Raw genomic sequence first — 23,904 nt, forward strand, 5'->3', positions numbered from 1 at the left:
GGCCGCACCGTCAGGACAGCCTTCTATTTCTTTGGAAAACCCAGGTCTGCATTTCTCCTGCATTTTCCCTGGAACTGGAAATGGAAGCTGTACGTGTCCTTACCTTGTTGTTTGTTTCCTGCCCAGATTGGCTCTGAACAGTTCCCTCCGCTTACCTCCACGCCCGCTCTCCCCACCTCTGCCGAGGCGTGCCCTTCCCGCCACTCACCCCAACTCTTCTCTTCGACAGGTTTCGACCTGATGGATTTGTTCAGTGTGAAGGAGATCCTGGGGAGGAGAGAGAGCGGGATGCAGAGCTCCTATATCCGGATGGGATCCTTCCCCGTGGTGCAGAGGACAGAGTGAGTGCTTCCTTCTCCTCCCAGACCTGCCCTGGACGCCTGGCAAAGGGCGGGAGGGAGACCGGGCAGCCACTGTTGGACACGGAGCCCTAAGTGGGGCTCTAACCTACTCAGTGCCTGGGGAGGTCACCCCAAGACGAAGCAGCTGATCCGTGGCCCTGGGAAGCCGCCCTGTGTCTTAGCAGATCTGTCGCCATGTCTGTATCAGTTCCCTGGCCCTTCTACACTCCCTCTCCGTAGGGATCTGGCATTAATCATTCATGCGTGTGGTTTTCTATCTGTTCAATAAACAGCACACGTTTATGGTTGTAGAGAGAGAGCGCCTAACTCTGGCCGAACCACTGCATTACACGGGGCAAAGCTCCACCCAGACTCTCGGAGTTGGTTTGGCCAGGGGCGTCCTGGCGTCGGGGTTGACTGGGTGCCTGGCCTTACACAACTTACTGGATGCCCTGTGCCTCAGTCACACCGTGTTTTCCACCAGAGGTGAATGTTCCTGCCTTGCGCCATTGTTGAGAGGATTAAAATAGAGATTTGCCCAGGGTCTCACCCCTGCTGGCTCTCCAGCCAAGGCTGATGACGGTACCCAAATCATTGTTCCATTCTGCTCCCCCCGGGCAGGCAGGTCTTCTGGAAACAGAAGTGCTGCTTCTTCATGGCTCCTTCTCCATCTCAAAGTTCCTGAATTGTTTCCAAGTGTTCTTACACTAACAGGCTGGTGAGGCCCTGTGTATGATCTGGCCCCGTCCTACCTTTTTGGCCTCAAACTCATTCCCTGGCTCCTTGTCTCCCTCCTTTGTCTCTCTTCTGGGAACTTCTGGGCACATACTTCCTACCACAGGGCCTTTGTTCATGCTGTTCCCTCTACCTGAGACACAGGCTTGTCCTTTATAGTACAGCTCAACCATTATGTTTTCAAGGACGCCTCTCCTGACCTCCAAAACCAAGTCAGCCCTCTCCCATCTTGTCCCCTTACAACCTGTATTCCTGCACCAAACCAAGTGGCGAAGTTGAAGCTCGTCACTCGATTGTGTAACTAGTCATTTAGGCGTCTTCCCTGCTCCACGAGCAGCTCTAGGAGCGCGCTAAGTCTGGTCTCTGCATTAAGATGAGCTCCGCCCCGAGGAGGGGTTAGTCAGTGTCTGTGGAATGGATGGATGAATGCATCAATCGTCCCTAGTCAGTGAAGATTCTCCGTCAGGTATGAGCCCGGCAAAGGTGGGCTGGGAGCACCGGGCCACAGAGCATGGTTCTGCACACACGCATTTTCTAATGCAGCGAGCATTCTCTGAGGGCCCGCCCCACCCCAGGCCTGTGTTGCACCCTCATGTCATCCCCGGCTCACAGCGCCTACATCCCTTGACAGTGACTGCAAGGAAGAGGGGTTTGGAGAAGTCACCTTCTCTCTGAGCCTGGCTTTCTCACCTAAGCAGTGGAGACCAGAATCCCCAGCTGCTGACCCTTAAGCGAGGCATCTTTCCAGACATCTGTCAAGTGTTGCTGTCTCTCCACAGTAGAGGATCTGGGCTCGGGGTACATGGAGTCCTTCCGAGAAGGGATTTCTATACGGTTCCAAATTGGTTTTAATGGCAAAACACTGGAAGCAAAATCAATCCCAACAGAGCTCTGACATTTCAAGGAAGAGTTGTATCCTTGTAGTTTTTCATGCTTTGAAATGTACGCACAGGTACACAGACAGGTGTAATTTTAATGTACAGGTTAATTTTGTTCATAATGGGAACGGGTGTCACTTTCAATATTAACTTTTTTTCCTCACGTGTAACGTCTGTCTTGTGGGCATTTTACACACCTGGTCTAATTTATTTCTCATGACAGTAAAGTGAGGTGAACAAGGTGTTCCTCTCATCATTTATCCAGTGTGACATTTGAGACTCAGAAGGGGACAATAACGTGTCCGCCCTCTCGCACGCACTCCATAGGAGGCCGAAGTTGGCCCCAAACTCAGGTCTTCCAGCCCCACGCCCTTGGTGTTTCCCACTGTGATCTTGTTATCTGATGCATTATTTGTGGAAAGGACTAGATCAGGCCACTTTGGTTTCCTTTAGATATTCTCTGTTAATGACCATTCCTCCTCCTGATTAGAATACCTTTTTCTTAAACTATATGTGCATATGCTTATACTTACACATGTGCCCTTAGAAAAAGTCTTAGTCTCTCTCTTTATCTAAATAGAGAGAAGTATAGATGCAGATTTATAGATCTCCGCCACACAGACCTAACTATCTGTATGGCTCCATCTGTCTATCCAGGTATATATACGTCAAACGTGCATACGTATGTGTGTGTTATTTCAAAGATAAAAGAAAAAAGTGTGTTTGGACAAAAATGGTCCACTGGTTTGACTCATTAATGAAATAAGAGAAATGAAAGGAAGTGCAGTATCCACTGTGTGCAGACAGGTGGGGAGGGCACGTCTCCGTCCCGTGGGGGCAATGACCGAGGGCGTCCCTCAGTCCCACGGGGGCCCAGCACTGAGGGACGGACTCTGCTTCTGGTGCCTGCCTGGGAGCTGGGTGCTATCCCAGTTCCGAGAATGACTTTGAACAAAGGGACCCACTCCCAGCTTGGATCTGTGAACCGAGAATCACAAACGGAGGGCCAGTCTTAGCTCACAGGTTCGACAGCCAAACCAAGGGTCCCAGAGGGTCTGCGAGTCAGGAACCAGGAACCCAGACGCCTCCTCACTTCCCCTCCCGGCTTTCTGGCCAGACGGCTTCCACCCCCTCCCATGGAGAGCTCAGTGCCACGCGTTCCTCAGGCAGGTCCCTGCCCCCACAGCAGGACGTGGCCCCACTGTGGCCAGGTGCCTCGGGGTGAGGGTGCCGCCAGCCGATGGCTAAGCGCTCTGGAGACAGGGTCCCTCTCTGTGCAGGTCTCTGCCCAGCCACTTAGCAGCCAGATTGCATCATGTTAACCCTCAGATTCTGGCTGCCCTCGGCTACACTGTGAGGATCCGAACACCTTCTTTCTAACTCCTGGGAGGAATGGCTTCCACTTTGAGTGTGGAGGGGAAAGGCAGGCACACGACAGTCTGGGCGGGGCTGCAGGGGACTGAACTCCCCCAGATGAGGGGCTGGCCCCCCACTCTGGGCAGGGACAGAGGGCTCTGTGTGAAGATGGGAGGATGTCCTGGGGTGCAGGGCAGGGGATCAGGCAGGATGAGACTGAGCGTGTGGGCCCCACTGAGAAGTAGACAGCAGGGAGAGGTGAAGACAGGAAGGGCAGGGGGTGGGGGATGGGTCATCAATTTTGTCGGATGGGTCGGTTGAGACACAGAAGCGTACATGCCCCGTGGGGTTGGACTTGAAGCCCAATGGACGGGCCACAGCAAGGGTCTGCAGAGGGTCACGTCAAGGCCCTGATTGAAGGAGAGGGCGGTAAAGGCAGGAGAGAAGGTGGATTTGAGAGAGGCCCGGGAGGTAACATTTGCAGGACTTAGTGACCCATGGGACACCTAGGCCTCCCTTGCAGCCCCTGCTCTCCTTGCTAAGCCTGTTATCCTCTGCCTCTGTCCCCCTCCAGGGATGTGTTCCCGCAAGGTTTGCCTGATGAGTATGCCTTTGTCACCACCTTCCGGTTCCGGAAAACCTCTCGGAAAGAAGACTGGTATATTTGGCAGGTCATCGACCAGTACGGGATCCCGCAGGTAGGAGCAGCGCGCCGTGTCTCAGGGGCCGGCGGCTTTCTGTGTGCTTCCCGTGGGGCCAGCGACACCTGCCTTGTTTTCTCCACGGCCCTCCATCCCAGGCCCAGGAGATCAAGAGTCTGGCATGTGAAGCCCCAGGGACACTGTGGGGAAGCTTCACACCACCAGAGAGATGCGGCTTCTTCCCCCGCCAATAGTCCAGTGCCTGGCACTGTGATGGGGCCGGAGACCTACTTCCTTCCTGCCCCAGGGGTGCTCAGGCCAACCAGGAGGTGGCGGCCAGCTCTATCATCCAGCGGCCTGTGCTCTGCTGGTGGCATGAGGGGCACAGGTTCATGATGTCGTGAAAGAAGCTCACGCAGGGTCAGCCAGACCTGGGTTCCAGTCGTGTGCCTACTCCTTTCTTGGCGTGGCTCCCGGACATGTGGGGTTAGCGCTCTGAGTCTCGACGTTGTTAGCTGTCACCTGGAAATGAAGAGCCGCCATGAATGGTTGGGGACAGTGAACCATGTCTCCAGAGCACCTAGAACAAAGCCTCACACATGATACGCTCTTGTTACACGTGATGTCCTCTGTTCTTACCCTAGGGAAGCTCTGAGGCCCTGTCTGTGGCCCCTCGGGTGTGTTTTGGCTTTGTGATCCCGCAAGAGTAGAGCAGCCGCCCAGCGGCATGCAGCCCCGTGAGGAAAGGGTCTCGGGTCAGAGCCATCAGGACCACACGTTGGTTTGAGTTGCAAGCGACACTACTTTTGTGCCCTGTGAAATCCCTGTCCCCTGGTTCTCAGGGCTTGGGGACTCTTCCTGTCTTTGTCATTACCTTTGTCCCCTTTGGAAGACATGACTCGCCTTCAGCTGGGGGACACGGACTCTGTTTTCATTGGAGGCTGAAATGAAAATGTGCTCGAGCAATTGGGCTGCGGTGACCACACGCATGGGCTGTGGCCAGGGAACGTGCCCCTCCACACGGTGAGCCGTGTGCCTGTTGAGAGCTGCACGGGCCCGTGCACACTGCCCCACTCTCTGTAGGGTAGGGGCGAGGGATGGTTCTGAGCACCTCACAAACCTGAGTGCATCCCGTCCCCTTCCAGCCTGTTGCCGTCTTGCAAGGAGGGGGCTGAGTACACGAGGTGAGGCCTCTGCTCGCACTTTCACGAGTGCGAAGAAGAAGAGGAGGGATTTGAACACGGGGAGTCAGTCTCCGCGCGTTTGTCTGTTACCCATGGCGCTCGGTTGGCTCCTGTCCCCCTCTGTTAGTCCTATTGAATGCTTTTTCCATGGCGCCCCTGGTCTGATGGAGATGCAAAATGTTTTCAGCCCTGACTGCTGAGTGCCCTGATTTCCTGAGTGTGGGAGGCTGGATGGGACAGACGATGTCCTTCTCCAAGGGCCGTTTCTCTGGAGGGTATGCAAGCCAGCCTCCTCCATCCACAGGCACGTGGGTCTTGCTTCTCCAGTTTCTCCGGGGCTGGTGCAGTGGGACTGGGCACCTGCCATGCATTCTTGCAGACGAGCCCCCACCCCCTCGTCTGGGTTCTGTCCCCTCATGGCATTTGCAGAGCTGTGTGGGCTAGCCGTCTGCCATGTCTGCGCCCCCCCCCCCCTCCTCCTGCCGGAACGAGCCGTGGGCTGGGACACGGCAGAGCCAGGCAGAGACAGCCCACCTAGGGGGACGTGAGGCTCATTTTCAAAGAGGCACCTGGTAGTTCGATTTCACTGAGCAAAATCCTTGGTGGGGCGCTCTTCCCTGGCCCTCTGATGGTGGTCACTTCGGTGCCCTGGGGGAAATCCTGGCTAGACACAGGGAAAATGGAGAAACGCGCGCCAGAAGTGGTGTGAGTTCACAGCGTCCCCGCACATTCCATCAGGCCTGTCGATCAAGAGTTTTATTTATTTATTTATTTTAAAAGATTTTATTTATTTATTTATTTATTATTATTATTTTTTAAGATTTCATTTATTTATTTGACAGAGAGGGGCAGCGGGAGAGGGAACACAAGCAGGGGGAGTGGGAGAGGGAGAAGCGGGCTTCTCGCTGAGCAGGGAGCCCGATGTGGGGCTCGATCCCAGGACCCTGGGATCATGACCTGAGCCGAAGGCAGACGCCCAACGACTGAGCCACCCAGGCGCCCCTTATTTATTTATTCGACAGAGATAGAGACAGCCAGCGAAGAGAGGGAACACAAGCAGGGGGAGTGGGAGAGGAAGAAGCAGGCTCATAGCGGAGGAGCCTGATGTGGGGCTCGATCCCATAATGCCGGGATCACGCCCTGAGCCGAAGGCAGACGCTTAACGACTGAGCCACCCAGGCGCCCCCGATCGAGAGTTTTATATTCATCACTGCATTTAGTATTTACAGCCGCACTCGTAAGTCGGCCTTGTCCCTATTTGTCCCTCACTCATTCCAGATACGACGAAGGGACAGGAAGGAGGCAGGTTCGGCTAGAGCAGAGGGTCCGGGGGGTGCTCATCAGAGATGAGGCTCGAGAGGTGGTGGGGCCTGTGTCGGGACTTCTGCTGGAGACCAGGCTCTGGGAGGCGGGGAGGCCCAGAAACAGGAGTACTAATTCAGAGGCTATTATAGTAATCAAAGCACGCGGTGATACTGACCCAGACGGGCAATAATAAACTGGGTAGAAATGATGGGATTCTGGATGTCTTTTGAAACTGAAACCAGCAGGATTTGCTAATGGATCTGAGACATGAGGCACCGTCCTGAGGTCCCCAGCCAGCACCGTAGACACAGGACTCAGGCTTGCCGGGCGCTGTCCCTTGCTCTGTGTCCTGCTAGAAGAAATGTACATCTGTAGGGAAAGCCAGGTCCTCACGAAGCTCCCTCAGTGGCTCCGGGACACCAGGCTCAAACAGGGGAAAGTGTTTTCTGGAAACAGAAGACCATGTTTAATATTAGAAGTATTAGGGAGTGTGTATTAGAAGTGTACTAGGTTACTGGCCAGGGGTCCATAGTTTTCTGTATTCACCCACACCACAGCATATCAGCAGGCAACGCAAGCAAAAACAAATCCTAGCCCCCCCCCCCCAGTTGTACTGAGGTCACGGGGGGCCCAGAAAGAGGAATCAGAACGCCTGGGTTGTGTTAAATACACTGTGGCTGATTCCCAGCAGTGCATGGGGGCCTTTCTTGAACAGAGGGCTCTCATTCATTCACTCATTCATTCATTCAGTGCCCTTTTGGGAGTTGACACCATGTGCTGGGTGTGGTCCTCGCCCCTGAAAAGAGGAAGGAGTGAGATGAAGTGCCGGCTTGTGAGGAATGGGGCCGGGCAGGCAAGAAACGGTGAACAAAGGAATGAACCCCGACCAAGCTCTATGAGAAAGAGTAATGAAGCGAACCCAGGGGTGTGAGACAAGAGCAGGCTGGGATCCAGGCACGTGTGCGTGCCAGAGAAGGCTTGCCTGCAGGGATGCCTTTGAATTTCTTTGCTTACTTTGTTACAGCTAATATTTGGAGTGGCACCCAGGGTCTAATAAATACCATGTCAGTGTTTTACATATATGCTAATTCATTTAACCCTCACAATGACTGTGATGTAGGTGCTGTCATTGGTGCCCTTTCATAAATTGGGAAATAGTATGAAGAGGTTAAATAACTTGTCCAAGGGCACACAGCTCAAAAGTGACTTGCCGGTTTGGGTGTAGACAGGCAGTAGACAGCCCCAGTTTCTTAAGAAAGTGACTAGGGTGAAGGTTGCTGATGAGGTTAAGGGTCAGGTTTAAGGAACCCAGCAAAGGATATCGAGGTATCTTGGGATAAGCGACAGCAAGAAGCTACCACCTGGGGCCTGGGTGGCTGGGGCAGGGGGTGGTTGGTGGTTACTGGAGACCATGAGTTCTGAAGCCATGGGGGACAGACAGTCCCCAAAGGGCTGGGGTGTGTGGAAGGGCACAGCCACCTGGAACTGCAGGGAGGCAGGGAGGGGCAGGGAGAATCAGCCCCCAGACCCTGTCCTCCTGCCTACGGTCCCCCTTCCGTGGGCTTCCCATGGGCCATGCTGATGAGACGCCAAAGGGCACAGGAACCCAGGTAGAGCCCTTAAAGGTCAGACTCTGGAGGCCGGGAGCTGGGCAAAGAACAGAAGATGTTCAGTGACTACTGTGTAAGGGAGGTAGAAATGAGCACCTGGATGAGAGAAGTGTCCGATCGTTCTTTCATTTGAAGAAAAACAAAAGTAAAACTTTCTTCCAGAGCTGCCCAGGCATTTTGCCAAGGGCAGGGGGTCCTCCAGCGTACAAGACCCACGCGTCCTTGTCACCAAGGAGCTTTATCCTCCTGGAGCTTCAAGGTCATCCTCATGGTGGGAGACAGTGTAGGCTGCAACAGGGTCTCAGCCCGGTCCCTGGCGTCTGGCCAGACGTGTCCTGTTTTTTGTTTTTTGTTTTTTTTATGTCAGTTTTGAGATTTTATTTTATTTTATTTTTTAATGTTTTTTTAATTATATTATGTTAGTCACCATACAGTACATCCCTGGTTTTTGATGTAAAGTTCGATGATTCATTAGTTGCGTATAACACCCAGTGCACCATGCAATATGTGCCCTCCTTACTACCCATCACTGGTCTATCCCATTCCCCCACCCCCCTCCCCTCTGAAGCCCTCAGTTTGTTTCTCATAGTCCATAGTCTCTCATGCTTCATTCCCCCTTCTGATTACCCCCCCTTTCTTTATCCCTTTCTTCCGCTACCAATCATCCTAGTTCTTATGTTCCATAGATGAGAGAAATCATATGATAGTTGTCTTTCTCTGCTTGACTTATTTCACTTAGCATTATCTCCTCCAGTGCCGTCCATGTTGCAGCAAATGTTGAGAACTCGTTCTTTCTGATAGCTGAGTAATATTCCATTGTATATATGGACCACAACTTCTTAATCCAGTCATCTGTTGAAGGGCATCTCGGCTCCTTCCATGATTTAGCTATTGTGGACAATGCTGCTATGAACATTGGGGTGCATATGGCCCTTCTCTTCACTACAGACGTGTCCTGTTTTGTCAGCCCAGGGTTTTCAACGACATGGAGACCACTGAGGTTTCTCATTGGGTTCAAGGCACAAGCCCTTCAGCCCCATTTGTCTGGCAGACTCACAAAAGTGCCCCCGCTGAATAGCTCTCCAGGCATGGGGTTGTGTGTGACCCCGGGATTAATGTCTGAGTCCAGTAATTCCATCTCGTGCAGGGGCTCAGACGGCCTGCGGGGTAGGTGGTGTTAGCACCAAGGCTCAGCGCGGAACCAAGGCTTTATCCCAGGTTGACCGGCGGTGCAGCTCATGGCCAGGATGTGACTCCTGATTCTGCGGCCCCCGTCCCTGTCGTGCTCTCCCGCCTGGGTCCCATGCAGCTCAAGGATTCCGTGGTCCTCTGTCCTCTGCTCTCCAGGTCTCCATCCGGCTGGACGGCGAGAACAAGGCAGTCGAGTATGACGCCGTGGGTGCCGTGAAGGATGCCGTCAGGGTGGTCTTCCGAGGCCCCCGGGTCAGTGACCTCTTTGACCGGGATTGGCACAAGATTGCCCTGAGCATCCAGGCCCAGAACGTCTCCCTGTACGTCGACTGCACGCTGGTGCAGACGCTGCCCATCGAGGAGAGGGAGAACATCGACATCCAGGGGAAGACGGTGATCGGCAAGCGCCTGTACGACAGCGTGCCCATCGACGTGAGTACCGGGGCCCTGCTGCAGCCAAGGTCCTGGGGTCACTGGGGGAAGCCTCGGGAGTCAGGTGTCCCCGGGTCCCCCTCATGGGTCTGTACCACTTATCAAGACATCGCCTTGAACTGCCTTAGGAGGGAGGACCCTGACTCAGAAACCTTACTGGAAGCCGGAGTCACCATCCCTCATCCATGCAGCGGTCACTTATCACAATATATGGAGCACCTGCTGTGTGCGAAGCATGGCTCAGCAATGGGGACATAGATCTCCATATGTATTTGTAGGTAGAGAGGTAGAATTATCGAGTGTTCTGTACATTTAAATAGAGGCTTTTCTTCCTTCTCTGTAGAAAATTTGGCAAATATAGGAAGTGTATGCAAAATAAATTTAAAAATCATCCCAAGTGCCCTGCCCAGAGATAACCACCTGTGATAACTCAGCGTGGTAACGCGGCCCTCCTGCTGTCATCCCATCAACGCTCTTCCTTCCTGCTCTTCCCTCCTCCTTTTTCCTTCTTGTGTCTACCTCACGCCCGCGCATGGGGCAGACTTGCCTGCCGTTATGGGAGCTTCCTGCTTCCTGAGAAATAACTAGAGCGTGATTTGGGATAGCTCTTCCCCAAACCCTTTGTCGTTTCTTTTTTTTTTTTTTTTTTAAAGATTTTATTTATTTATTCGACAGAGATAGAGACAGCCAGCGAGAGAGGGAACACAAGCAGGGGGAGTGGGAGAGGAAGAAGCAGGCTCATAGTGGAGGAGCCTGACGTGGGGCTCGATCCCATAACGCTGGGATCACGCCCTGAGCCGAAGGCAGACGCTTAACCGCTGTGCCACCCAGGCGCCCCAACCCTTTGTCGTTTCTTATGCTCATGCGTGTCTGCCACCAAATACAGTGTTGCTGGATGCGTGCTCCGTTGTTTGGAGTTTATGTAAACGATATGCGGTATCCTAAATCTTGCTTTTTGCTTTTTTCTCCAAGATTCTGTATCAAAGCTTTTTTATACCTTCCCCTAGCTGCTTCATCATACTCTATTACGCATTTTGTTTCTTCATCCTCCTGTTAGTGGGTATTTAGACTGGTTCCGATGTTTCCCCGTCGTCATCAGCAAGCCTTGGCTCTTAAGCGTGTCGGCACGTCTGCAAGGACACCCTCCTCACGAGGAGCACGGGGTAACACCTGCCCGGTAGGCTGAGACAGCTCACTGGGGCACGCGCCCTCGTGTTCAATGATTAGACTGAGGATAAACAATTGTTGACTTTCCCACATATTTTTTTTTTTCTAGAGAAATGGAAGGATTTTATTTAAGTTCGAGAAAAAGTTACAGTAGAGCCAAGACAAAAAACCCCCAGTTTTAAAAGTCATAAAGTTTTTTTTTTTTCATTCTGTCAGAATTTTTTTTCCACTTACGGTAATATTTTCCCCCAAGGTCATTTTTTAAAAAAATTATTTGAATCAATAGTATAACTCTCATACTCTGTTCAGTATCGTTAATTATCAATATTTGAAATATGCTCAGATCTGTATTTTTTTAAATGGTTTTTTATTATGTTAGTCACCATACAGTACATCCCCGGTTTCCGATGTAAAGCTCGATGATTCATTAGTTGCGTATAACACCCAGTGCACCATGCAATACGTGCCCTCCTTACTACCCATCACTGGTCTATCCCATTCCCCCACCCCCCTCCCCTCTGAAGCCCTCAGTTTGTTTCTCATAGTCCACAGTCTCTCATGTTTCATTCCCCCCTCCGACCCCCCCCTTCATCCCCTTCCTCCCCCACCGATCATCCTAGTTCTTATGTTCCATAGATGATTTCTCTCATCAGATCTGTATTCTTAAATACTTGTCACTGGCCTGGTATTTACCGCACTAACGCCTTCCAACAACTACCAAGCTCCTTCAGAGCAATCCAAAACCCTTGTTTCCATTTCTTCACTTACTTCATAATCCTTTACAAGTAGAATTCTACCTCCACACTCTGTTAGGTGAATTAGGTTATCATTGATCCCACGTATTTTAAAGTTCTCAACAAAGCGACAGAACGTGTGTATGCCTAACAGCAATGTATGAAAGCTCTATTTTAAATCCTCACCAAAGTATTGATATATTTTCTTTTTAACTGTTTTTTGTTTTTGTTTTACCAATCTGATGGCAGATGGTCAATGGTATTTCATTGTGGTTTCCACCTGCATCTCCCGGCTTCTACTACAAATAGCAGTCCTGCATGTTTGTTGATTGACTATTTGACTTCCCCTTTGGTGATGGCCACCCCATAGCATTTGCCTATTTTTAGGGTTATTTTGTGGTGGTTTTTTTCCCTAATGACTTCTAGATAACATATAAATATGTTCTCAACGTGTGTGTGTGTATTCTGAATACTAATTGCTTATTTATTATATGTTATAAATATTGTTTCCTGTGTGCAAGAGAAATGGCCAGGCAAGCCGATGGGCACGTAGGCCAGGGGACAGAGGGAGGGTGCCACTGAGCTGGGGGAACCGGGGTAGGGGTGGGAAGGGGTGACTCTGGGCTCTGAGGATGGAGCTTGTCCGGGACACCCATGATGCCGAGGCCCCTCCCCTGGCCTTCCCTTCCCGTTTCTGCTCCTGTGTCCCAGCCCCTGCCAACCTCCATGATGGGGAGTGGCTTTGGTCACTGAGGAGCAGTCACCCTCTCAGATACTGGAAGGATTCATTTCTCGTGCCCTCCATCTGACCAGGGCCATGTCGTGGCTGGTGCTAGCCCTGGGGACCAGCACCTGTCACCCGCAGTCTGAGCAGTGCAGCCCCAGAGCGACCGTCTTCTCTGCAGGGTCTGCCCCTGGGTCTCGGGTTGCATGCTCTCTGCTCTGGCTCAGCTCCAAAGCGATGGTTGGTGTTTAGATAGGGGAGAACCACAGACACCTGCACACTTGTGTTCCGACCGGGAGGAAGGAGGCTGCCAGCACGCTCGTCCTCCTTCCATTGCACTAGTTTGGGGGGCAGGCGGGCACCCCACCTAGCATCTGAGCACTGAGTGCTGGCACAGAGCAGAGACCCCTTACGAGCACTTGCCCGGTGTTATCACTGTAGCTTCCACATGCTCCCTCGGTTCATCCACATTGCAGCCCCGAGAGCTCCTTCACCACATTGTCCCCATTTAGCAGGAGACGCAGGCACAGAGAGATTCAGTAACTTGCCCAGAATGGCCAAGTTAGTAAGTGACAGTACAGGCTTCACAGTCTGCTTGTAAGGTCTGTATTTACCATGTGCCTGGAATCCTGGGTTTGTGTCCTGCCTGATGCTGAAATTCAATGGTCACATTGGGCCCTTAATTGGGTTCTTTTAACCCACAGCATGGAGTCTGGGGGCTTGAGTGGGTTCCTTTTTCTCCTCCTTTTGCCCATGGCATTTGCTGGGTGTCCACTTTGTATGTAATACTGGGAATCCCAGATCCCCTGACATCTGTCAGCGGAATTCTGCACCCACTTGCTGTTTCCTGCTGGGTTTCTAGATTTAAAACAAATCCTAATGAAGTATGTGGCGGGAGAATCAGTGAATGCCTCAGCCTGTCATAAACCTTGCAAAATTGTGGGCTGGGGTACTTTTAACCACATGGTCCGGGGCCTGGGGCGTGGCACGAGAGACCTCGGCTCAGCTGCGATCCTCCCTGGGACCCCCCACAGCTCTCTGCCTCACCTGGTCCTCCTCCAGCTATGCGAGCGCGGCACCACGCCCACCTTACAGCACAGGAGAGCACACTCAGGGTTGGTGTGCCTTGACCAGCTCTCATGAGAGAGGAGCGGGGCCAGGACCCAAACCAGATTCCAGGCTTCCTGCACCCCCTCTCTGGTTACCTGCTGTCACCAGAGAAGTGTCACCAAGCTGCAGATGGTGGACCCTGGAGGGAAGCGGGGCCAGGGAAGACCACCCAGGCTGTAGCTCAAACCACAGTTACTGGAGGCGTAGACCTGAGCAGAGGTCTCCCGGTGGAGTGGGGGCCAGAGGGACATCAGCAGGTGGACTCCCTGACTCAGTGGAGGGAGGAGGGGAGAGGCAGGGGCAGGGCGGCCAGGGACCAGCAGGATTTCAGGCAGTTGGAAAGGGGCCCCTCTGGCTCCCAGACCCTCTCACCTCACCTGGGGACACCTGTGCCAGGCCCAGGCCATCCGTGCTCTGTCCCTGATCCTGCATCTCTGCCTCTTTCTTCCCCATCCCTGTCCCTGCATCCTTGCCAACAGGCCAGCTGCTGCGTGTGAGCTCACTAATGCAGAAAACAGGACCCTCTCTTTAACATGGGCCTTGTTCAAAAGCACAGTTGTGCATTTTGTCATTTTCTCCTGTCTGTGGGCTGGTGTCTTACAGGAAATAGACCAGACAGATGAACGGAACGGTTAAGTGTTTGTAGCGAGCCAAGTCAGTGAGGCAGGGAGTCATGCCCCCGGGGCACGTTTACAGCCAGGATGAGGCCAAGCGGCTGACCACCTGCCCGGCCAGCTTGCTGGGGCCACTCCAGGTGCAGCCCAGGCCAGCCCGAGAAGGGTAGAGGGAGGCACAAGGCCACGGGCACTTAGCATTAGTGTTTAGTAAAATAAGCATCCCTTCATCCACTGGGTCAGCTCGAGTTCCCGTCAAAAAATGTGCATGCACGCGTGCACCCATCCAGCCATTCGTTCTGTGCTCTGGGCCTTCGCCATGTGCCAGAAATGGTCCTGGTGTTGGGGCTCCCGTGGAAGACGAGAGGGAAGAGAGCCCTGCCTGCAGAGTTCATGTGCCAGTAGGGGAAGCAGATTTTAAAAGTAAACTAAGAAACCCATACACAAGGACGTCTCGTGGTCTGCGTGCTGCAGACGTGCAGGATGGCGTGCAGAGGACCAGCGATGGGGCCTGCACTTGCGCGATGGTTATGGAGCTGGGACGGGAGAGCTGCCAGCACGGTTTGGGGGGGCGACTAAGAGCTGGCTGGTTTTCCCGGGACTTTCCTAGAAGAGGAAGCACATGTAGGCATGGCTGTGGGACCCTGTGAGGTCAGATGTTGGAGAAGGGGAGTGAAGAGAAGCGCACCTGGAAAGGCAGGCAGAGCTAGGTCCTGGGGGGCTCGAGCGTCCCAGAGAAGGCCCGGGCTTTATCTGCAGACTGCGTGTGTGTGTGTGTGTGTGTGTGTGTGTGTGTGTGTACGTGCAGATGCATGTATGTGTGTGCATGTGTGTATTGTGGGGGTGCATGTGTGCAGGTGTGCATACATGTGCATGTGTGTGTGTGTGTTGTGTGGGCATGTGCATATGCATGAGTGTGTGTGTTGTGCGTGCAGGTGTGTGTGCGTGTGTGCATACGTGTGTGAGTGTTGGGCACAAAGCCCTTGTGTGTTATACTAAGGCACTGTGGTATCCAAGGGGGTGATAGCGGCACGTTTCTACTTTACAAAGGTGACATAAGCCACCGTGTGGAGATGTCTGGAGGGGTTGAAAATGGGGTACTTTCCGGAGACTTTTGGGTCTGTCGTGAGAGCACCCAGGAAGGGGCTCTTAGTGCGTGCTGTGGCAGTGCCCAGGGGAGGAGGATTTGGGGGGGACCCAAGCACTGGCTCCATCTGCACTGGCCAGCCTATATCCTCCAACCTCCTTGCTCTTGGGTTGTCCCTTCTAGAAGGGGGTATGCTGGTAGGGGGCCCAGGGAGGGACCCTGAGGAGAAAGTGGGGCCCGACCCCTGCGCAGGTCTGCTGGAGGCATGGAGGCTTTGAGCTGCCAAGACCCCAGACTCACTCTGTCCTCACGTCCCTTCCAGTTCGACCTGCAGCGGATTGTGATTTACTGTGACTCCCGACACGCAGAGTTGGAGACTTGCTGTGATATTCCCTTGGGCCCGGTGAGCAAACTCCTGCATGCGGAGGAAACGGGTCCTTGGCCCCCAGAGGGACAGCGGTGTCCAGGGCCTAGGAATGAGCATTCAGGGGTCAAGGGGAGCCCACCCTCAGAATGTGGCCTGAGTGGAGCCCAGGGACCATCTAGGGCTAGGGCTCCGTTTCCTGTGCACCCAGGGTGTGGGTTGGGGGTCACGCACGTCCCCCTGGGGGGCTGCTGTGGTCCCGGCCTTAGTCGACACCACCAAGCCGCAGGCTGAGTGGTGGGGCCTGGCTCTGGGGAGGAGAGGCCGAGGCTGGCAGTATGGCCTGGGAGGGATGGACCATGCTCAGTGGAGGGGAGGCCCTGGCACACTGGGCTGGTCGGCAGAGGGGAGGAGGCGGCTTGCAGGCAGGATTGGAAGTGTGAGAAAAACCAGAGTTTTTCCCCTGACCCTGTAAGTGGGTCAGCCTCTCCTGGGACCTCTCTGCATCTGCCCCCTTTCAAGGCTCTCCCTCCCCAACTTCTCTAACAAACCCCAGTCCTGAGGCTGCTCGGAAGGGGGGCTTCGTGACAGAGCCTGCTTCCTAGGGCAGAAGGGTGAAGTCCACACACGGTGTTCAGAGGCCCAGTGGTGGAAGCCCACAACGCGGGAGGTTTGGAGTCAGATGGGCCTGGCTGTGGACTGAGGGAAGGAGAGGAGGTCAGGTGAGGGCCTGGAGAACAGAGGGAAGGGAGACGGGGAAGTAGTGATATTAGGGAGATACATCGTTACCAGGCACCTGGTGGGTGTGAGACACTGAGTTGTCCCATGGAATCCTCTTCACTGCATCACGATGGACACACTCTGGTCCCCATACTGTGGAGGGTAACACTGAGGCTCAGAGGGGTTCATGGTTCCCGCAGCTGCTGAGACGCCAGCGACATGGCTGAGAGCAGGCTGGCCCAGGCCCTTCTGGTCCAAGGCCTCAGGAGCCAGGAATCTGCCATATGACCCAAGCTCCCCTCCACTGAGGCTCAGGCTTCTTGGGTTCCTGGTCCCCTCGCCTGCTGGGGCGCTGTGCTGGGTGAAGAGCCAGGTTCTGACCTCCTGACTCACTGTGATTTCCCTCCAGTGCCAGGTGACCGTGCTGACGGAGCCTTCACCCCTGCCCCAGCAGCCTCCCACCTCCGGCAGTGAACAAATTGGGTTTTTGAAGACCATCAACTGCTCCTGCCCAGCCGGAGAAAAGGTACGCTCTGCAGTCGACCCTCAGCCCCCAGCCCGGAGCCCCCAAGCTGAGCAGTGGAGGAGGGAATTTCCCATCATGCACCAGGATGGCCAGGGCAGGATGGCCTCAGGCTCTGGGGGACTTGCAGGTCAGGGAGCCCTTTTTGTTCCTTGGACCTCTTGTTTCTTGATGCTCCAGCTCTGAGGAGGGGAGCCCTCAGATCCCTTCATGTTTTCTTTGAGTTTATGTATTCCTGAGGCTTTCCTGACTCCTGCTGCCACCCTCTCCACTCACGTGCGAGTCATCAAAACAGACCTGGCTTGCGAATAAGACTCCGAGTAGGTGTCCTGCAAGTAGAGCTGTGTGTACCTAGTTCTTATGTGCAAACTGGTGTTTCTGCAAACACCACCAGCACCATCCACTAGCCTAGATTTAATGTCTCACTGAGTGCCCAAGGCCTTCATCTGTTCTGTTTTCCTGCAGACCATGGCCTTTTTGATAGGAAAAAAAAAAAAAGAAATCTTCTACCGTTTGAGCAGAACAACTTAACCAAACACACAAGGATGATGAAAAGCAGAGCTGTGCGAGGCAAGGTCCTGGGGGTTTGCTGGACCTCGTGGCCCGGGGCCTTGCTCTGCAGCCTGCGGTCGTATCGCCTGCTCTGTCTGGCCTCCTGCTCAGGGCCAGCATACAGGAGGTGCTCAGTGACTCTGCAGGGGGCTGGGCAGACAGGAAGAAATGTGAAATCACAGTGAAGTTCGCTGGAATGGACATACCTTCAATGCTCATGTCCTAGCAGGCAGGCTCCCTCCTTCCCCCTGCCCTCCTTATTCTCCTTCACCTTCTCCCCTTCCTCTCTATCCAGAGAGGCAGCCCTGGGGAGACAGGCTCCCTGTCTCTCCCTAGGAGCTCTCAGTCAGGTGAGGTAGTCAGACACTGGCACAACTTGCTGAAAGGATCCAGCTCAGCCTTGCTGTGAGCTGAGGATTTTTCTGGGCAGGAGGTGAAGACAAGGCACCTTAGCTTGGTGCCCACTGGGTTAGAAAGGGAGATGTGAGGCAGGGAGCCAGGGTGAGCACCCAGGACTGGACCTCTGCCCCTCCCCTGCCCCTGGGTTTCGATTAAGAACCCCAAAGGAGAAGGCTAATGTGTTGCAAGGTTTGGGGGACTAGCAGCTTCGTGGGCAGACTGTGCTGGGGGAGGTGACCAAAGCCAGTTCTGCCCCGTCCAGGCTTTTCCCTGAGCCAGGCTGTGCCGGGGGTGTGTCCCACCGAGGTGCCTGTGGTCCCTGGCACAGGGGAAAGGACCCCTGGGAGGAGAGTCTGGGCTCAAGGAGGTCTCTACTTCTTGCTCCCACCCATCTTCCCACTCAAACACCCCCTGGCGCTCCCCTACCACCCCCATCCCCACCAAACCATCCTGTGTGGTCATGGAGGGTCCCCAGTGGTCTTTCTAGCACCATCTCTCTCCATGTTGCTCCGCCAGCTTCCAGGACACCAAGAACTGCTGGTTTCTTGGAGGGGTCACGACCTTTCTTGTTTTCGGGCATTTGCACGTGCAGCATTTGCCTGGACCCCTTCCTTTGTCTGGCTCATGCCTGCTCTTCTCTCAAGATGTCCCCAAGGAATGCTTTCCTGAGCACCTTGTCTATGTGATTTCCCTCCTCCCTCCCTCCAGTCCTCCCTCCCTCCCTCATTCCCCATGTAGCCATGCACCTGCTATTTCTAAGACCCCATGACCCATTCCTCTCCCTGGGCTGCCATCCACGATAACAATGATCACATTGGACTAAAAATGTCTACCTGTTTTTACTTCCATAAGGTAAGTTCCAGATGCAGAGACTGGATCTTGTCACGTCTGTATTTTCAGCCACTGATTGTGTGTAGCCTGACATTATTACGTAGTGGTTGAACTGATGGATGCGTGGATCAGGGTATGAAGGCTGATGGGCGGATGGTGGCGGGACAGCTGGGAGGGAGGGATAAAGGCACATGCCCTCTCTTGCCGGCAGGACAAGGACTCACTCTTCAAGATGCTCAATCACCTTACAGATTCTCAGCCTCAAACTCTAGGCGGCATCACCCAATAACCCATTCCTTTATTCCTCAACCATCCCTTCTATCTGACAGTAACCAGTAAGCACCCACTGTGTGCTGAGCACTGAGGTTTTAAGACACATAGCACGTGGTCTTCAGAAATGCTTCAGTGTGCGGTCTGTCTACCGTGCCCAGGAGCGCCGAGGCACACCCAGCCTGGGGAGCTCACCCCCGGGCCTGCTTCCCATGCACAGGTGCGTGGGGGGAAGGGAGCCTCTCCTCCCTCCCCCCAGAAGAGACCACATGGAAGAGCTTCTACAACCACCTCATTAAATAGGGCTGGCCTCTGTCTCACCCTCTTCAATTCCATAAATGATACGGCCCACGGGACCCCAGGAGATCTGAGCATTCTCTTCGGGGAGGCAGAGCCTGGCCACGGGCGGACTTGGCTTCCAGCAGTTTGAATCTTGGGTTCAGTTTACAGAACACTTCCATTATTCTCCTGGGTCAACGTGCCTCTTGGGTCCATGTTTCCATCTCTAGACCCAAGCATGGTGCGCGTGAACTGCGTACCAGGCATTCGATGGGCACATTGTGAGGTCAGACACACAAAACATTATTTATTTACCCCCATTTGCGTGTGCACATGACATCTATGAATACATTTAAAAACCAACCAAACAAGCACGTTCCTGGAGTAGCTAAGTACGCAGCCGCAGCTGGAGTGTTTTTAGCGATGGGTGGTACGCACACGTAAATGGATGTGGTGTCGCTTCCTTCTCACTCGCGTGGGGAGGTTTGCACGCATACGAGTGTGTGAACCATGGTACATTGGTTTGCAGTGTGGCAGTATTTACACGCACCCACGGCTTGACAGATGAGAATTTTTGACCTGGTAATCAGATCTTTTACACAAACAGCATGCATGTTGGGAAGTGAACGATGTTTAGAGGTAGGTTACAGACACATGTTGCTTTGGTATTTTGGTGACTAATAACTACGGAAACGATTAGCAGGCCCCGTGATATTTTTACCTCCAGGGGTGGCATCATCAGGGAAACAGTACCCGTTGGATACCATCTTGTTTGTTCCTGTCTTTATTCTACCGACGGTCGCATAGAGGCGACGCCAAAGTATCCCATGCGGTCGGAGTGCAAGAAGAGGGGCTCTCGGCTCCAGGAAACCGTGTCCCGCCTGCGGGCTGCCCGTGGCTCACTCAGAGACTGGCTTGGGAGCCTGTGGAGGGATAACGGACTGCGGAAGGCAGAGGGGGAGTTAAACAGAATCTTACTTCTTGTTTTTTTTTTTTTTTCCTTCTTTCTTTAGGGTGAAAAGGGCTCTGATGGCCCCGTGGGACTCCCCGGCCCAAAGGTCAGTACAGGCACAGCTCAGGGGCGCTTTGGGGCCCAGGTTAGGCTTTGCTGTGCTATTTACATAGAGACGAAGCATCGTGCTAGATGACTGTCCTGTGGTGTTTGCTTCCGAACTTGTTCAAGTAGAAGGATCGAGCAAGTGTTGTGAAGTCCTGAACCTGTTTCTCAGTCTGGAAATACGAGCTACAAGGGGTTGGGTGAGAAGGTCCTGGCTCCCATCCATTTGCTCCAACGGGTGAACCCCTCTGTGGTCCACTAATTCTGTGTCAATCCCTTTAGGCCTCTATATTCCAGCAGCTTTGGGGCTTGGGCTTGTAAGAATCTATCTGTTTAGATTGCATGTAACGTTTCTTTAAGTTGCATGAAATTCTTTTTGCACAAATTTTCCGAACTCGTTGCTCAAAGCCAGGTGCCTCCTCAAGGGGCCTCCTCCTTAGTCATTCAGCCACCTCTCTGTCTCCATCCCTCCCCAGGTTATTAGCACTTACAGAGCTGGACAGGGCTATCTTCTCACATCCTTACTTTGGTCTCAGAAAGCTGAGACCCAGAGAGATGAGAATTGCCCATAGTCACGCAGGCCGTTACCTGGTCTGGTGTTTGAAAGAGGGGCTGAGTGTGGTGGTAGAAACACCTGAGATGATACCCTCCCCTTCTAGCTCTCTCTTTCCCTCCTTTCTCCCCTTCTCTGCTCTGCACCCACTCTGCTGGGCTGGGGAGCTTGGACACACACACACACACACACACACACACACACACACACACACACCCCTGATGGCCTCCCCTCCCCTGGTGCCAAAGAAGAGCAGCTCAGGGCAGTCCCGGGTGCCACATGGTCCTTGCAAGAACCCTTGCATAGCACAGGGGTTTCTGCCTCCCCGGGCACCCCGTGGGTTGTAACCTCAGCTTCTCGGCTGTCAGAAGAGAGCAAAGGTGTCCAGGGGTTTGTGGAAGTGTAAGTGGAGAATGTTAGAGGCAGTGGCTGGTTACGGAATGACTGTGTTGTGCTGTGGTCGAACAGATCCAGGGTTGAGCGGTGGCCTTAGCAGGGAGGACGAGGCAGGGGAGGGAATGCTAGGGAGGGACTCATGCTCAGCCACCTGGAGATGAGCCTGGCTCCCTCAGAGATGGTTTGCCATCCTGACCCTTCAGTCTCACAGGTCAGATTGTCCCAGTCCAAGGTTAATACTCCAGGGAAACAGCTGTGGCTCCCAGTGGCCCCATTTACCCAGATATAGCTCAGGTCAGGTCAGGTGTCATGGTCTGGTGACTCCAGGTGCCGGGTCCCATTCTGGCGCAGGGACACTATAGTGAATGAGAGAGCCCTGTCCCCAGTGCTCACAGGCTGGTGGCCAGAGAAGAGTGGTGGAGAAGAGTGGGATCCCCTGTGGAAAGAGCCAGGGTGGAGGGGCCCAGGGGTCCAGCAGGATGCACGGGAGCTGTTCGGCGTAAAGAAGGCAGGGGAAGGGCATGACAGGCCAGGGGAGCAGCACGAGCCAACTGGTGGTTTGTTCCGAGGATGAATGAGGTGGGAGTAGACCCAGGTGAAATTGCTACCAAGAGAAGAGAAAAACAGACGAAACTGAGGCTCGCGTGTCGGGCACCCCAGCCTGTGTTGGATTGGCTCGTGGCACACACGGTAGCAGACTGCTCCAGTCCCACGCTCGGCCCTTGGTGAACTTTCTTCCCTTGCAAACACTGTTTTCTCCTCTGCCTGCCCTCCCTGTCTTCATGGACAGTTGGGAGGGCCCAGGGCATACAGGTGGCATAATCTGGGGACTCTGGCTGACCCCTGGCAGCTTTCAAAGCACCTTCATGCTTTCAGTCTTATGTGTGCTCATAACAGCATGTCCGTTTTGCAGAGGAAGAGCCTGAGGCCCAAAGAGTAATGATGCTCTTACAGGAAGCAGGAGAGTGGGGGTTTGAACCCCAGGGCTTCTCACTCCCCTTCTGGGGCTGGACCAGTCCCGGGGACAAATGCATGATGCTTTCCCACTCACTTTCTCAGGATGTCCTTAGTTGTGAAATTGAGAGGTTGGAGAAATTATCTAGATGCTTCTCCCTTCTCCAGGGGTGGGAAGCATGGCCTCATTGTGAAGTTGGCAGGGACAAACTCAGCCACTGCCAGGGCGTCGAGGGCCAAGTGGGCAGTGGGCAGCCTGAGCGGGGGAGCCCCGTCAAGGGACCTGACCCAGTGCTCCTCTCTGGTTTGCACCCTGCAGGGAGACATGGGAGCCACTGGGCTGGTTGGAGCTCCTGGACCCAAGGGAGAAAAAGGTGACATGGTAAGTATAGGGCCGGTGTGGGAGACCTGGGCTTCCACCACGCATGCACGTCAGCAAGAATGCACTGAACACTTCATGGGAGCTGGAGGCCAAGCCACACATTGCCCTCGGAGTGGAGTCCAAGCTCCTCCCCATGGGCATGGCAGGCCCGCCAGAGGTGGCCCCAGCTGTCACTCTTGCCCTGTCCTGCACCCCCCACGCTCCACCCCTGGAATCTGGGAGCCCCGATTGGCAGCTCAGAGTCTCCAAATTGGTCACTTCTCACTGACCACTGCACATGCTCCTTCCTCCACCAGGAAGAATTTTGCTGTCTTTCCACACCTTATTTTCCCCTCCCCTCCCCTCTCTGGCTGGCTCCTGTCTGCCCACATCCAGACTGAACTGTGTGTGGTTCTCCAGATGTCCCTGTGACCCCCAGGAAAAGCAGCAGGGAACGGGGTCTGCCTGTGATGGGGCACAGGGATCGGAGGAGCAAACGCAACCTGCCAAGTCGCCGTCACAGTGATAGTCAAAGGATGAAGGGAAATCACTCCTAAAGGAGGAAAGCGGGTATTATGACAGCATGTCAGCGAATACAGAATATCAGTAAAGAGATAGAAGTTTCTAAAAAAAAAAAAAAAAAAAGTCCCAAATGGAAATTCTAGAGCTTAAAATTATAACTGAAAGGAAAAGGGGAATCAGTGGAGAGGCTCAGTGGTAGGTAGGAATGAGCCTACTGAAAAAAGGCCAGCATTCTCGCCAACAGATCAATAGTGATTCTGTAATCTGAAGACTAGAGAGAAAGAGAAGGCAGGAAAATGAACAGAGCATAGGAGGGCACCAGAATGCACCTAATGGGGCTGCCGGAACGGGAGAGGAAAGGAGCAGAAAGTGTATTCAAAGAAATAATGGTGAAAACAAAAATCTCAAATTTGGTGAAAAGCAGTAATCTACACATTCAGGAAGCTCAGTGAACTCTAATCAAGGTCGCACAAACAGAGCCATTCTCAGAAAGATTGTAGCCCAAACGCCAACAGACGAAGAAACTTGTGTAAGCAGCAAGAGAGAAAAACGAGTCAATGTGGATGGAGAAGAGCCAGTAAGATCCTTTCCTGCCTGACCGGTGGGGGTGATAGAGGCCTTAGTGCAGCAGGAGGACAGTGTGATGGGGCGTTGAACAAGCAGGTGTAGGCACAGCGTGAGACTGGGGGAAGAGGGACCAGAACCAGGTAGGGAGGGGGGTGTCTATAAATCTCACCGGACGTAGTATGAATTCAGGTAGTATAACCTGGATTTGAAACCAGCTCTATCGGTAATCATGCTGTATATTCAGACTGGACATAAAAACAAGACCCAACTCTAGCCTGTCTACAGGAGACACACTTTAGATTCAAAGATGCAAATAGGCGGGCTGTAAAAGGATGGAAAATATATATTTTGAAAATAGAAAACTGAAAAATTGGGAGTGACTGTGCCAATATCAGACAAAATAGACTCTAAAACCCGACGTTAGTGGAAATAAAGAGGGGTATCTTA

At 53.5% G+C, this 23,904-nt stretch overlaps 1 protein-coding gene across 1 annotated transcript in view; it reads left to right on the top strand.

Annotated features, from left to right (window-relative positions):
• Positions 1 to 23,904, top strand: part of COL22A1 (collagen type XXII alpha 1 chain) — a 248,728-nt gene that overhangs the window by 55,934 nt on the left and 168,890 nt on the right. The window contains exons 5-11 of the mRNA XM_045812201.2: positions 230 to 341; positions 3,885 to 4,008; positions 9,398 to 9,673; positions 15,432 to 15,512; positions 16,603 to 16,719; positions 20,061 to 20,105; positions 22,327 to 22,389. Of these exons, the coding sequence (XP_045668157.2) occupies positions 230 to 341; positions 3,885 to 4,008; positions 9,398 to 9,673; positions 15,432 to 15,512; positions 16,603 to 16,719; positions 20,061 to 20,105; positions 22,327 to 22,389 (818 nt within the window). The remainder of the gene's footprint in view (positions 1 to 229; positions 342 to 3,884; positions 4,009 to 9,397; positions 9,674 to 15,431; positions 15,513 to 16,602; positions 16,720 to 20,060; positions 20,106 to 22,326; positions 22,390 to 23,904) is intronic.

The sequence above is a fragment of the Ursus americanus genome, chromosome 9 (assembly GCF_024610735.1).
Source record: "Ursus americanus isolate L20-20 chromosome 9, mUrsAme1.1.p, whole genome shotgun sequence".
Classification (NCBI taxonomy): domain Eukaryota; kingdom Metazoa; phylum Chordata; class Mammalia; order Carnivora; family Ursidae; genus Ursus; species Ursus americanus.